The sequence below is a fragment of the Siphateles boraxobius genome, unplaced genomic scaffold, assembly GCF_051911475.1.
Source record: "Siphateles boraxobius isolate OS27281-9 unplaced genomic scaffold, OSU_SipBor_1 3, whole genome shotgun sequence".
NCBI classification, from domain to species: Eukaryota; Metazoa; Chordata; class Actinopteri; order Cypriniformes; family Leuciscidae; genus Siphateles; species Siphateles boraxobius.
Window position 1 is genome coordinate 9,080,659 of NW_027508919.1, and position 13,425 is coordinate 9,094,083.

The 13,425-nt window shown below is 37.8% G+C and overlaps 1 protein-coding gene across 9 annotated transcripts in view; it reads right to left on the reverse strand.

Annotated features, from left to right (window-relative positions):
• The window catches only part of atp8a1 (ATPase phospholipid transporting 8A1), a 124,382-nt gene that overhangs the window by 33,884 nt on the left and 77,073 nt on the right, over positions 1-13,425 (reverse strand). For all 9 annotated transcript variants that reach the window (XR_013210353.1, XM_077247791.1, XM_077247794.1 and 6 more), the window contains 3 exons: positions 9,627-9,799; positions 7,670-7,853; positions 3,920-4,030 (listed from right to left, as the gene is read on the reverse strand). Coding sequence is in view for 8 of the 9 variants with exons in the window: in XM_077247791.1 (XP_077103906.1) it covers positions 3,920-4,030; positions 7,670-7,853; positions 9,627-9,799 (468 nt within the window). In the remaining variant the exon portion in view is untranslated. The remainder of the gene's footprint in view (positions 1-3,919; positions 4,031-7,669; positions 7,854-9,626; positions 9,800-13,425) is intronic.

The window sequence follows — 13,425 nt, forward strand, 5'->3', positions numbered from 1 at the left end:
GGCAAGCAGCGGCAAAAGCCAGCAACCAATTGGAAGATAGACGTCCTCCGCGCTGGCTGATTCCAGAGAAACACACGATGTAAACTTTCGTTCCTACCAAAACATTAGTTTAGACAAAATGGAGGAGAAGCTAATAATCGCCGTTGCTGGGTTTCCTATCATTTATGATATGACTTTGTTTGCTTATAGGGACCAGTTACAAAAGAACGAGGCATGGGATAAAATAGCTGGGATAGTTTACATTTTTGTTCTTAAAGTTGAACTTATTTTAACTTGAATGACACGTTTTTTAAAACGCTGTGACATGCGCGAGACGCAGCAAAAGACACAAAGTTCGAGCACACAGTCTAGCGCGTGTTTACATAGTTAAATAGAAAAGCAGTGAAGTGGAATGCAAAAACACGAATCTAATGTGACATTTCATGTGACACTTCTCTTCTCCCTGCTACGTCAGAGCGACCAAAGCGTCAACAAGCTTCCCTGTACTTTTTGACAAGCGTCCTCGACAGGGCTTCCTGAGCTTCTTTGCCGCTCAAGTCGGCGGCGGTGTGAACGTACGGTAATTAGTGACAATCATAACACACTTGGCCAGCTAACCAATCACAGCACATTTCGTATTTCGGAAGTATGGGCTTCATCGAAATCGGCGTGTGGAAAATAAAGTGTTTTTTGAACAATCAAGCATGAACACATATTCTAGTACACCCCAAAAACAAAATCAAGACTTCATAAAAGGGCATAATAGGAAATTTCTGGTTACATTTTGAAATCGATGTTGTGCCAGAAATGCAGTTATGATGCCTTAAAATGTCTTGGTTTGTTTTGAATTCAGCAGGTAGACAACTCTTGATAAATGTACTATAACATATGTTATGGATGGTTAAAAGAAATCTAAGATACGCACATATAACCACACGTTGAGAATGCTAAAATGGCCACTAACATCCTTATTTCACTTTCTTAAGGTTAAAATCTGGAAAAAGTAGATGAAGAAAAGTCTTCACGGAGTAAAATGTAAACCTATTAGGCCGACAAATGTATCCCCTTTAACTGAGCCTTGGGAAGCAAATGTCTTGAATGTCAGGACCTTTCAAAACAGAGGTGTTTTTGGTGTGAGGCAAGGAAACCGTAAAGCTTTGGCCTATTATATTCAAAAAGCCCCTTATGGAGAGGGGGAGTGCATTTTCTGCTCATAACAAAAGATGGGTTGAGGAGGAGATACATTCACCTCCAGGAGCTGGGGTGTGCTGGGTGCTTTTCAGTTCTCTTGGAGATTCAAAAGCAGAGCTTAAAGAGAAAAGGACAAAAAGGAAAAGTGGCTAGAAGTATTCGGAGGGTGTGTTCGGGTAAGGCCATTTACTGGACATAGTTGTTCCTGTGCCACTTCTTATGCAAATGAAGAAAAAAAGAGAAGGAAAGAGATGCTTGTTTCTTGATTGATGAGCAAGTGTGAAATGCGATCACAGTCAGACATGTTTGTGTTCAAGGGGAACTTTCATTGTGGAACAAAATACACCAACCCCACGGCAAAACCCAAAAGAAAAGTACATGAAAGCCACCCTGCACGAATTGTACCAAAAATGTTTAAAATATCATATTCATTGAGCGATAATTGCTAACAGCTACAGGGCTCCGAGATTCCCACGGATTTAATCCACTGAATTTTAAAATAAAGGAAAAAAGCAACATGACTTCACTACATTTATGAACAAAGACCACAGCAGCTTCCCACATCTAAACAGCACAGAAGCGTGTAAACAGGAAAAAGCCTGTATCATTCAGTGAGGGCAGAAGAAAACAATGATCATCTGAAGTCCTGATTTCTCCTCATTCTTGTTCTCACAACCTACAGCAGCACTGGATGCCAACAGAGAGAAATCTAAGGGGCTTTTACAGAGATTTACCACAGCACATAAAACAAAATCAAGATGAAGGGAAAAGGGTCCATGGGTCAAGTGGCACACAAGAGCAAAAGGGCCGAGGGGGAAAAAGATGGATTTTGAAGTGCTCATGTTTCTGCTGGGATTGTAGCTCATGAATACTGGTGTTGGTTAGGGCTGGGCGGTATATCGAGTTTTTATATATGATATGGAATGAGGCAATACAGTTTATATCGATACAGTAGTTTGATACGAGCACATGTGAAAAATATCAGAGGAGCTGTGTGAGCTATAAATAGCAGAGTGTGAGCTGCTGCAGTGAAAGTACATATTACAATTTGTCCTAAACATGACACAAGCTTATATTAAGCACTTCAAAATGACTGGTAAGATAGTTAACAAGTTTAAGCAGCTTGCCCTGTCACATGCTCTGACAGATACTGTTGCTGCCTGACAGATAAATACTTGCGCTGTTTAATGCGTTTGAGATGTGGTGCTTTCCTCCGTACTTAACTTACATTTCACAGGTATATTCTCCATCTGTAAATGTTAGGAGAGGACAAGCTTCTGCAAGTGAACCTCCGCTAAAATTAAAGCTTCCGGTAAGCGAGCGGGCCAAACAGACGAGCACAATAGAGTAGTAGCGCAATAATTCTGACTAAAATATACATATTGCTAAAATATGTTGTTGTTGGAGACAATAAATGTGTCATATGTGGAATTTTAAACCTACAAGTATATTTTTATGAAAGTGACCATTATATTGGGGTAATCAAATGCAGGCTAATATAATTAGTTTGTACTTTTGTTTTATTTTCATTTTTAGTTTAACCTTTAGTCATTTTAAAAACAAAAGCATATTTATTTTTAGATTGTAATGTTACAATGTTAGAATGTAATGTGATTTTAACCACCTTTTTGCACATAATATATTGCATAGCCTACATTACATTCACTATATTTGTTTCCATATCCTTCAATATCAACATTGTTTGGATATCATTGAGCAGGATGTGAAATAACATTTTTTTTTTTTTAAATACAAACTTTCTTTATCCAAATAGAAAAAAGTAGAAACTACTGAGATATATATCTTATATCGCCATTTAACCAAAAAATACAGAGATATGATTTTTTGGCCATATCGCCCAGCCCTAGTGTTGGTATGTTTCTAATCTTAGTGAGTTGCCTACTAAGGGAAAATTTTATGCAAGAATGATCAAATACATGGATAAAGCATCAACTGCACAGCTAATGTGAATGCTTTACTCTTTACTTGGTAGCATTAGAGATTAAAAGGCATCTTGTTATTTGTCCAAAAGTGAGGAGAGAAAAATGAAATTGCTCAGCAAGTGTATTCAAGCCCAAATCATATTGTAATTATGATTTTCAAACTAAAGCCAACACCACCTGGGAAAATGCAACATATGATGTTTACATCTGGTCACGCTTTATATTTTGCCTGCTAGCATGACCAAAGGTCCATTTAATGCATTTCAGAGATCTTTGACATTAAAGAGACTTAAATGGTCTAATGTTGCTTCCAGACCGTTAGTCTACTATTAACTCTTCTTTCAGTTCGAGGAAACCTAAAGCTTGTCCTCAAGGTGTAATGTCTCCTAAACCAAGTGTGTTATAGATCAAAACAGCCAAACACCCCTCATGATAAAGCTGGTGCTGATAGCAGCCCTTTAACTTGTCAGGTCAGGTCTCTGAACCGGCTATCAGCACCAGGCCTGGAAACTGTCAAATACAATCACAGATGGATGGCCTGTGGGCTTCACATCGACAGACCCCGCATTCCTACAGCAGGACGGAGACTCTCCTCTACTGACATGCATGCAATGCCAGTTCATTTCATCAAAGAGTGGTCATTCAATCTCCTTGAAATAGGCATTAATGGTTAATGCAATAACAGGCATGATGCTTAGTCATCCATTTTGTATGTTGCATGAGTTTGAAACGACATGAGAGTAGACAGTTTTCATTTTTAGGTGAAAATCAACTTAATTTCATATTGCGTGCACAGACTTTCTTACCTCAATAATGTACAGCACAATGTTCTTGTAAAAGCAATACAGGATGCACTTTGCAACGCGGTTGTAATTCCAAGCACCGTGAACCAGCAGAAGATTCTTCAAGTACTTGAACTGTGAGAGAGAAGGGAGGACAGAGATAAGTTCATTAAGGCCTATCATTTACACAAGATCTGCAGTTCCCCAGCCAACACAAAGCGCTTTTGGATTCGAAAATAGAGAGACAATCTTATCCATGCTGGGTAACAGGAAGACTAGAGTTCAGGGGCAAGACTAACACCATCTCACCCATATTCTAGCAACAATCTGTCTTGTAAGACTTTGTTAGTTGTTGAATAGCAGAGGAAGAGAGAAAAGCTTTTGCAGATTTATAAAGAAAATAGTGATTTTTGGGTTACTACACTTAAGTACTGTTTTTAAAATCTGCCTTATATTATAAAAAGTTTATCAGGTTGACCAGCTGGTCAATGAAAATTATTATAAATCTCCTCGTCATGAAATCTAAGAAACAAAATTTACATTCAAATGGTACGTAATCTAATCAGAAAGGAACCCAACACCCAAACTATAGATACAAACTGCTTAAATCATCTGGATTCTGTCAGATTTACTGAATATTAAGTGCTGTTTGTGTTGCCGTCACTGTGTTTAACTTTCACCAAGCCAGAAAGATGTCTTTTTTCAAACAGTCAATGAGTAGTTCACTCCGGTTTATAATGTTGCTTCATAAATGCTTATATTACAAAAGATTGTGTTGATAAATAGATTTACAGAGCATTTCTGCTGAGTTTAGCATGCTACATGCCAAAAACAGGCTCAGCACCAAAACGCCACTTTTGCTTCACAGCACAATTCTGCTTAGGTGGAGAGAGCGAATACTGCGTGATTTTACATGCAAAACAATATGCTGAAAATTCATAAAATCGTCAAAATCTTAACAGAGATGTGCTTTGCTCACTAAATAAGCCCCCCTAATGCTGATAAAAGATGTTTACATGTAGAGCAAACACAACTTATTTTATCAGTTGCAAAGTGTAACGGATGTAAGTTTGAGGATGTCAAACACACTCCCTATAACTTATTGCAGACATGAATGCGAAATGCAAACAGCTGAACTTGTACAGGTGCTCAAGATTAGTGGCTTACTGGACCCTCCATGACAGTGTAAACAAGTAATGTGTTGTGTGTAAACATGATCAAAGGCGCTATCGTTGATCTAGGGATGCCATGTTTTATTTCCTCAAGAGCACCCTGAATATGACAATGCTATAAACATCATTCCTGTAAAACAAACAGCTGGGCCACTCATACGAAGGCAGGAACAGCAGGGTGGAATGTAAGGGGTATGGAGGGCCTTTGAGGGGCACAGGGGTTGTTTGACCTCTGGATGTGAGGAGAGCGAGTTGATGACAGACAGACTACAGTGGAGTCTTAAATTCTGCTGATCTTTAGAGGGCCTGATGTGGGTTTGAAGCACAGGAGTGTTTCTACATTCTGATTTATCCATCACATAAACAAGATAATCACATCTTCAAAGCACACCCTAAACAAAACTTAAGACCCAGGGAACACAAATTACTGTAATACAGCAGTCATGGTGCAGCACCAGTAGTCTGTGAAAGAGTTCCGTTCTGATATTACATGCATACATAAATATATACATACATCCTGGAAATTCTTTCACAAAGAACTGTTGCCAAACATATAACATGCTAGAAACATAATCAATGCAATAATGATCCAATCATAGATTCTTAAAGGTACAATATGAAAGAATTTTGTAATAAAATATCCAAAAATCACTTGCACAGTGTGATATATTTCCTGCAGTTGTGCACTTACAATATCCCAAAAGTTCCCAAAGATTTTTAATTTCAGAGAAATTCCAATTTTAAATAATGGCTCGTCCCGGACTCCCTATTCACTTGTCGCCTGTCAATGACGTAATATCCGCGTTATCCCTGGTTTTCGCTCGTACTGCCATAGTAACCATGGCGACACACGTGAACAAAAGTGGTACGTCTAGCAGCACGCTCACGCTGTTGTTGTTTCGTTCAAACATTATGGACTATGGCAAGCAGCTTTGGGACAAAAGGAGAACTAAAACGAGGATCAATATCAACATGTCGTTTTCGAGATGCCGAGATCTCCACGTCCGTGACAAACTTCGACTTGACAGAGATACTTTATTAGACAGGTGAGCAAATGTACATAAAACTAATCAATGGTATATAGTTCATCATGATGAAATGTTAGAATATGATCAGTTTGTTATTCTTACTGCTAGTCTCATGCAGCCAACAAACTAACACATAGAATAACATAACTTTCCACTCACTCAAATGCAGTTGAGTGTGATAGTGTAGACCAAGTGAAATAGCGCTGCGTTACCTCACAAGTTTTATTAGTCTAATAAACTGACCAGTGAGTATTAATACAGCACTTGCGGGTAGTTCGGTAGAATGAAATGTTATTCCTTTATATCCGCGGGACCCGCGTGCGGCGCTGATATCTGTCTCTTATTAGCAATCGCGACGTCATGTTAAAAATAAAAAAAAATTCAGCAATGTATTCACTCATCCATTAACATTATTAGATCCATCAGCTTGACAACAAGTTCCATAATTCCGCTGGAATTATGCGTCATCAAGCCTTTGTTATTGTAAGAGGTTAGCAACCCCTAGCGGCGAAAAAAATGACATATTGTAGCTTTAATCATTTGCTATTTAAATACAAACCGATTTTTTTTGGTTGGGCAGCGTGCGTGTCTGTGTATTATATATGTATATATATATACCTTTATATATGAACAGCAGATAGTAAATAGTAGACAACAATTTATGTTTAAGATCTAGTTTAACAATTGATGAAAAGCAACATTGGGAAAAGCCTTACAATACAAAACACTGGATCAAGATGATGCATGCATACTAGCTGACAGTAGTGTACATAAAAGTTTGACGTCTGATTCAGCACATTACACACGAGCCATTTTGCTGGAAGGCAGTTCAGGTGAATTTCTATGAACCTAGTCACATTCCCCACCACCTCCACCTAAAATATGATGAGGGCACTTAAGAAAAGACAAGATGCTTTCTTGAGTAATCCGATGCATGAGGCCAGTGAAAGGATGGCTCGGGGCAGTATATAAAAACAAGTGTGAGGAGGGATGTTTCCACGAACTGCACAAAACAATGTGAAACAAGGGAAAGAGATAGAGAGCGATGTTGACAGCGATCCGCGACACTTGAGCTCTTCTTTTGATTAAAGCATAATGAAGATTATGCTGTATCAAAATCTGTGAATTACAAAACATCTTTTAATTAAGTTTACATAAGGAGGACAGGTCTCGTTTCGCCGTCAGCAGGGGTTTGAGTAAGAGAACACCCCAGCTATGTAAACTGACCTGACCGACCTGTTTTGGTATCTTATACTGCAGAATCTATGAGCCATAGGTTTTAACCTTTCAACCTAGATTCATAATCTAGAACCAGATTTATTTTCTGGGAATCACATAGTAGTGACATGAGACAGAAGTGTTAGTTTACATGGGGAACAGATACTTGCTTCAGTTTTAGAATAATTTAATATATATATATATATATATATATATATACACAAACATAAATAAATAAAATATATAAAAAATATTTTATTTTCATAATCATTTAAAAATTTTCAGTAATTTAAATTTCATTGTCGTTTTTCTTATTGTTTCTCCCTGCAGGCATGTGTAATTTGATGGTTTCTCACCTGTGCAATAGAGTAGTCTGATGAGTTGGCAGCCTGTAGTCCTTCATTTCCAGAGATTCCAACACCCACATGGGCGGTCTGGATCATTCCCACATCATTGGCTCCATCGCCAATGGCCAGAGTGATCACTTTCACCTGTTTCTTCACCATCTCAACCACCTCAGACTTCTGCAGAGGCGAAACCCTGCAAAAAATGTAATTAAATAAATAAATAAAAATTGCGTAAACTTTGCTTTGATGTAAACATTTAAACATTAAACGTTAAAACTTTTGTTTTAACATTTCTCTACGGCGGAAATTGACATTTTAAATTTTTTCACAAGGAAAAAGATTAAGGATTTGAAGCAAAATTGCGTATTTGCAATGGTGCCTTTACAGAGGGATCTAAAGCAATTTTTCTTGTTGCCAATTATTAGTGCTGACAACCATTTGATTTCCATAGCCGTGTGTTGTGACCTCAATGATCCTTCAGAAATCATTTTAATATGCAGATTTTCTGCTCAAGAAACATTTCTTATTATTATTATCGGCATTAAAAACAGTTGTGCTGCTTAATATTTTTGTGGAAACCATGATACATTTTCCGAATGTTTAGGATTCTTTGATGAATAGAAAGTTCAAAAGAACAACATTTATTTGAAATAGAAACTCTTATTAAAAGTAAAGTCTTTAATTACACTTTCAATCAATTTAATGGACTTAAAATAATTGGACTGTGTGTCCAATTAATTCATTTGTGATAGAATTTTAAAATATCATTATATTATTATATATTATATTATATATAAAATATGATTCAAACTGATTCATTAATTAGTAATTTGATAATTTTTTAGGGTTTTAGGAATCATTATTTGATAATTTTTAGGTCCTTTTCCAGGACTTATTCATTTTCCAAGCCTGGAAAACACAAGCTGGATATTTCCAGGTTTTCCTGAGTGTGAGAAAACTGACTATAATATTTAGAAACGAATCCACACCTTAAAGATTCCCAAACCTGGCTAATCTGCGATTCAGAAGATGGCCGACCTGAGGCCAGAATCTCTGACCTTTTAAAAAAAAACATATACAAATGCTAGCAGCGCATCACAGTACTGCATCATCCATGTCAGCAAATTAAATTAAGGTACCGCTTTTGGCTAGAAAAGCTCCTCAGGGGTTTTACCCTGGCTTAACATTCACAGGTCATCCTATAAGCAATGAACTTAGAGTGATGTAAGACTCTCCAGTGAACCGGAGATTGCTGCCGATATAACAGGAGACCTCAAGAGTCAGTTTAACGTTTATTCATCTACAGGCACAAATCTGTTCTCCCCTGGACACTGTGTGGCTGTCCGTGTGTGTGTGTATTGAGCAAAAGCAGAGCGGATAGATTACATCACGCATTGCATAATGGCTGTGACACCTGTGGTGTGCGTTGTTTCTGGAAATTGACACTGATTTTTGGCAGATCCTTGTCACGCTCAATTGGTTCCTCGTATGTTTCTTTCTCTTTTTTTGGAATGGTTCATTCTAGTCTGCTGACACACAGTTTAACTTTGTAGGCAGAATGTCTGTCAGATATTCACAATCTACTATTATAAAAAATAACACTCATTAGTAAATTGCTGCTTTGAGAGCTAGTATAATTATGTTTATTGGGAAGGTTGTGACCTAAAGGGAAGGTAATTTGTTCCTTAAACAGCGCAGCAGCAATTCCCTGTAATTGTCTGCCAGTCACTTGATGTTTTTGTAAGTGTAGAAAAATGGCCAGTGATGCCGTCAGTTCCCTGGAGGGCAAAAAGGGTTATTAACCTACAAAGAAATTTACACCCACCTGTGAAATAGTCAAAATTTAAGCAGAGCATGACAGTATAACTTCCTGTGTATTTTGGCTCAACAATTGACAAAAACGTTTGTTACTGTTAGTAAGTTATTGCTTCTGATTTTCAACTATTCTCCAGGTACAGTTACATACCTGCAGCATATCACAGCCTTGCAGGAAAGAGCCAAATCCAGGAAATACTGGCGTGCCCCGAAAGTGAGGGCGTACTTCAGCGTCTTCCCATCTATGATGAGAGCAAAGTCGTTTTCCTTGTGCAGAGCATCTCCCAGAATGCCGCAGTGATGGCTAAGGGTCTCCCTGGTACCCTGCACACAAACATGAACAGAATAACGTATAATATTGATAAACATTTCATGTGAAATGACACTATTACAATTGTATAACTGACTAAATCAGCTGGAATGTAAATATTTCTCTGAAACCCGTGCAACTCAAAAGAATGAATTCATTATGATAGGGATTTGTAATGCAATAAATCATAAAACTGTTCAGAGATGTCTGATGAGAAACCACACATGAACACTGGGATAATTTCCCCCTTTTCGGTTTCGACGCCAAGGTAATCAATCCCAATAATAACATGGGATTTTGCAAGCAGAGTACCAGACACTTTTGCACATGGGGTTTACGTCTGTTTATTGTCAATGCACAGGGCATCAAAGTGAGAACGCACATACGGCACGCTTCATTACGGAGAGAGTAAAGCAAAAGCTGGGTGTGATGGTTCGTTTGTTAGAACAAGGCCTTTCAATGGCCATGACCAGGAAACACAACAGCATGGGAATTTACCCTGAGCACTAGCAAAGCTGCAGATTTCCCTCTTCTCGCGCTCTCGTTTTGTTAAAGCAATCGAAGAGAGCATATGTCTGGGTTTAGGGGTTATTCTAAAGGAATGTTCTGTCCCAGCTGCATGGGCTCAAATCGTGAGCCAGGAATATTTCTGTGTGTTGATTAGACCTGGAAGATCTTAATGAACATTGACTGGGCCAAAGAAAAATTGGGATCTTTGACTTGATCTGACTGTTGTTTTATACAAAGTTTTAAATGGCGAAAATTGTACTTTCAGCAGAAAATATACCTCTTAGTAAGAAGCTGTTATTGTAAGGATTCGGGACGTGTGGGAGGACGCTTCTTTGTTTGGATTAAGAATTCTGCTGTACTTCATATAAATTTCCCATAAAATCACACATCTGCTGCCTCTCATGTGTTGGAACGATAGGGCACTCATAAAATGATCCAAATTCCGGGAGTAGAGGGAACACCTCACACCGTACCTGGACACAACTACTAAAAAAAGGGGTTTCCCCTATATTACCTATCAGCAGGTCTGACACAGTGTCTACATAGGACGCGACAAAGCGACTTTTGCAAATGCATTTGTTCTTCGTGCTTGAAGTACATCAGAAATAGAACGGGGCATCAGTTTACTGTCGGGAATTTGTTGTGTTGCATCTAGTGTAGACAGAATCACTTATTATAATGGGTTTGCTTCTGGTGTAGAAACGATGTATGAGTGAATGTGAATCATTACGACAGAAATTCAGTCTTCCCTCAAGGAGGCTGGTCTTCACAGCTTTAAATCCCTGAGCATTGTGGGTAAACAAACTTGTGCATGTTTCTATCTGCAGCTCCTGTTCAACAGCTGTCTAACATGTTTCTGGCTTCACATTCCAACTCAGTGAAGACCATGACACAAACAAGCCCTTCTGTATCCGAGAGATAAAATAACAGCTAATAAAAGCAGGTTAATGCAGGGCAGACAGGAGCGAAGGCTGAACAATTCAAAAGTATTTAAAATGTCTCACAAACAGCCCAGGATGTCAGAGTGTTTATCTTTTAGTCTCATAGTGGAGAAAAAGTCTGAAGAGAATCGAAACAACGGAGTTAAATTTAGTTAAATTTTGGATATTTTTTAAACCTGTCTAAATAAAATCATATTTGGCTTAATAACACAGACATTTGAAGTTAACTCCATCGTCCCTTAAGTAAGCATGAGAAATACACAGAAAATATGACAAATACCAAAAAGCTGCTGATGTTACAGAAAAGTGAAAAATGTTACAGTATATCAATGTAATATGATATAATATAATTAATAATTAATGCGATTCAATATTCTATAAACATACAATAGTAATGAAAGATGAGTGTAATATATATATATATATATATATATATATATATATATATATATATATATATACGCATAACAAAAACCGTAAATTAGGCAGAAACTAAATACCAAAGTTAAATACCCACTATTGGATGATGCATGATAAATGACAAAAAGCAAAACAAGACAAAACAACCCCCAAAAGACAAAAAAACAGGAAACAAAAGACGACAAGGACTGTGAGAGAATGTTTCCTGCCCTTTCCAGGGTCCGGTTGGATTTTTAGCACAAGCAGGGAGATCCAATTATAGTTGTCTAACAGTACTATGTTCAATGCTGATGATCACCTGAATGTGTGTGTGCATGTGTGTTGAGGAGGGCAGATGCCTAAGGGTAGTGAGATTACACCTCGGGGACCAATCAACATTCCCCTGGTATAACAAGACTCTGAAACCCAAGCTCAAAGGAAATATTTAGAGAGAGAAGCCAAGGGTTTAGAGAGAGAGAAGCCTCAGGTTTCAGAGAATGAGAGAGAAGTGCAGCTGTAAGAGCTTCTATAATATGTGGCCTCCATTCCGTAGGTGTCCTCGTGTGTGTGTATATTATATATATATATATATATATATATATATATATATATATATATATATATATATATATATATAAGTAAGTCTGCAAAAGTATAAGATTAAGCAGGCCGGCTTAAACAGGCCTCTGTGTTATGGTTGTGCGAGCATACCAAATCGTGCTGACTCAAGAGTGTTTGCTTTGCAAGTGGGCATCAGAGGGATATACAGTGCATCAGCGCTTCCACACACTGCCAAGATCCAGCAGATAATGGCTGATTTAGGCGCTCTGAAAAGCCTTTTACCAAGATGCCTGAACTCAAGCACATGATATCGGACATTATAAACAAGGAGCGGAAGTACATATAGGCCGAGTTATACGTGTCATGCAATGAAGTAAAGACAGATAGAAGACTGCAAGTGCATACATACACTCACATATGTATATAAATATGCCTAGATGGACACCCACTTGCGCACTACTGCCTGACAAAATCAACTGTCCAGCTGCGGAAGAAAGAGAGAATATGGTTGTAATATTTTATGTCGATTTTTTGTTATTTTTGGTTGATGGACAATAAAAATTATTCTTTATTCTTTAAGTAACATAATTGGAAGACTGTAGCAGATTCAGGAATCTAAATGGCAGAAACAGCTCATCGGTGTTATGACTTTTCTACAGAAGCCCTAAGAGGTCATGCATGTCCTCATGCATGTTTTGTCCTCTCACGACTTCAATACAATTATGATAAACAAAATAACGTTGAGCACAAGGAAATTTATGTTGAGATAAACTTTTAAATTTGAGATTAACTTTTTTATTATGAGATCACAAGAAAATTAAATTGAGATCTTGAGAAAACAACTTGTATTGTTAAGAATGAATGAAAATCAAATAGTGATAATGACAAAAAAAGCACAAATTTGAAATGAACTTAAAAAGACATGCTCTGTGCTTTGCAGTATCTCTATTTTTACCCCCATTTCTTTCCTCCTTTGTACTCTTCCACAATCTCTCCATTCTCTCATCTGTGAGCAGCAGAAAGTACTGCGGTCTGCCGCATATTTAATGTGATTATTGAGTTACTGTTCTTTGACCTATCCCAAAGAGCCTAGCATTTTTCTCCACTGAGATAAAGAACCCCACTCAGACGTCCGGTGAAGAACTCAACCCCTCTCTCCGGGCCGGATGAGTGGGTTCCTTCATCCATCTAGTTTTCCTTAATATGTTGAATCTGTTAAACGCAAAAAA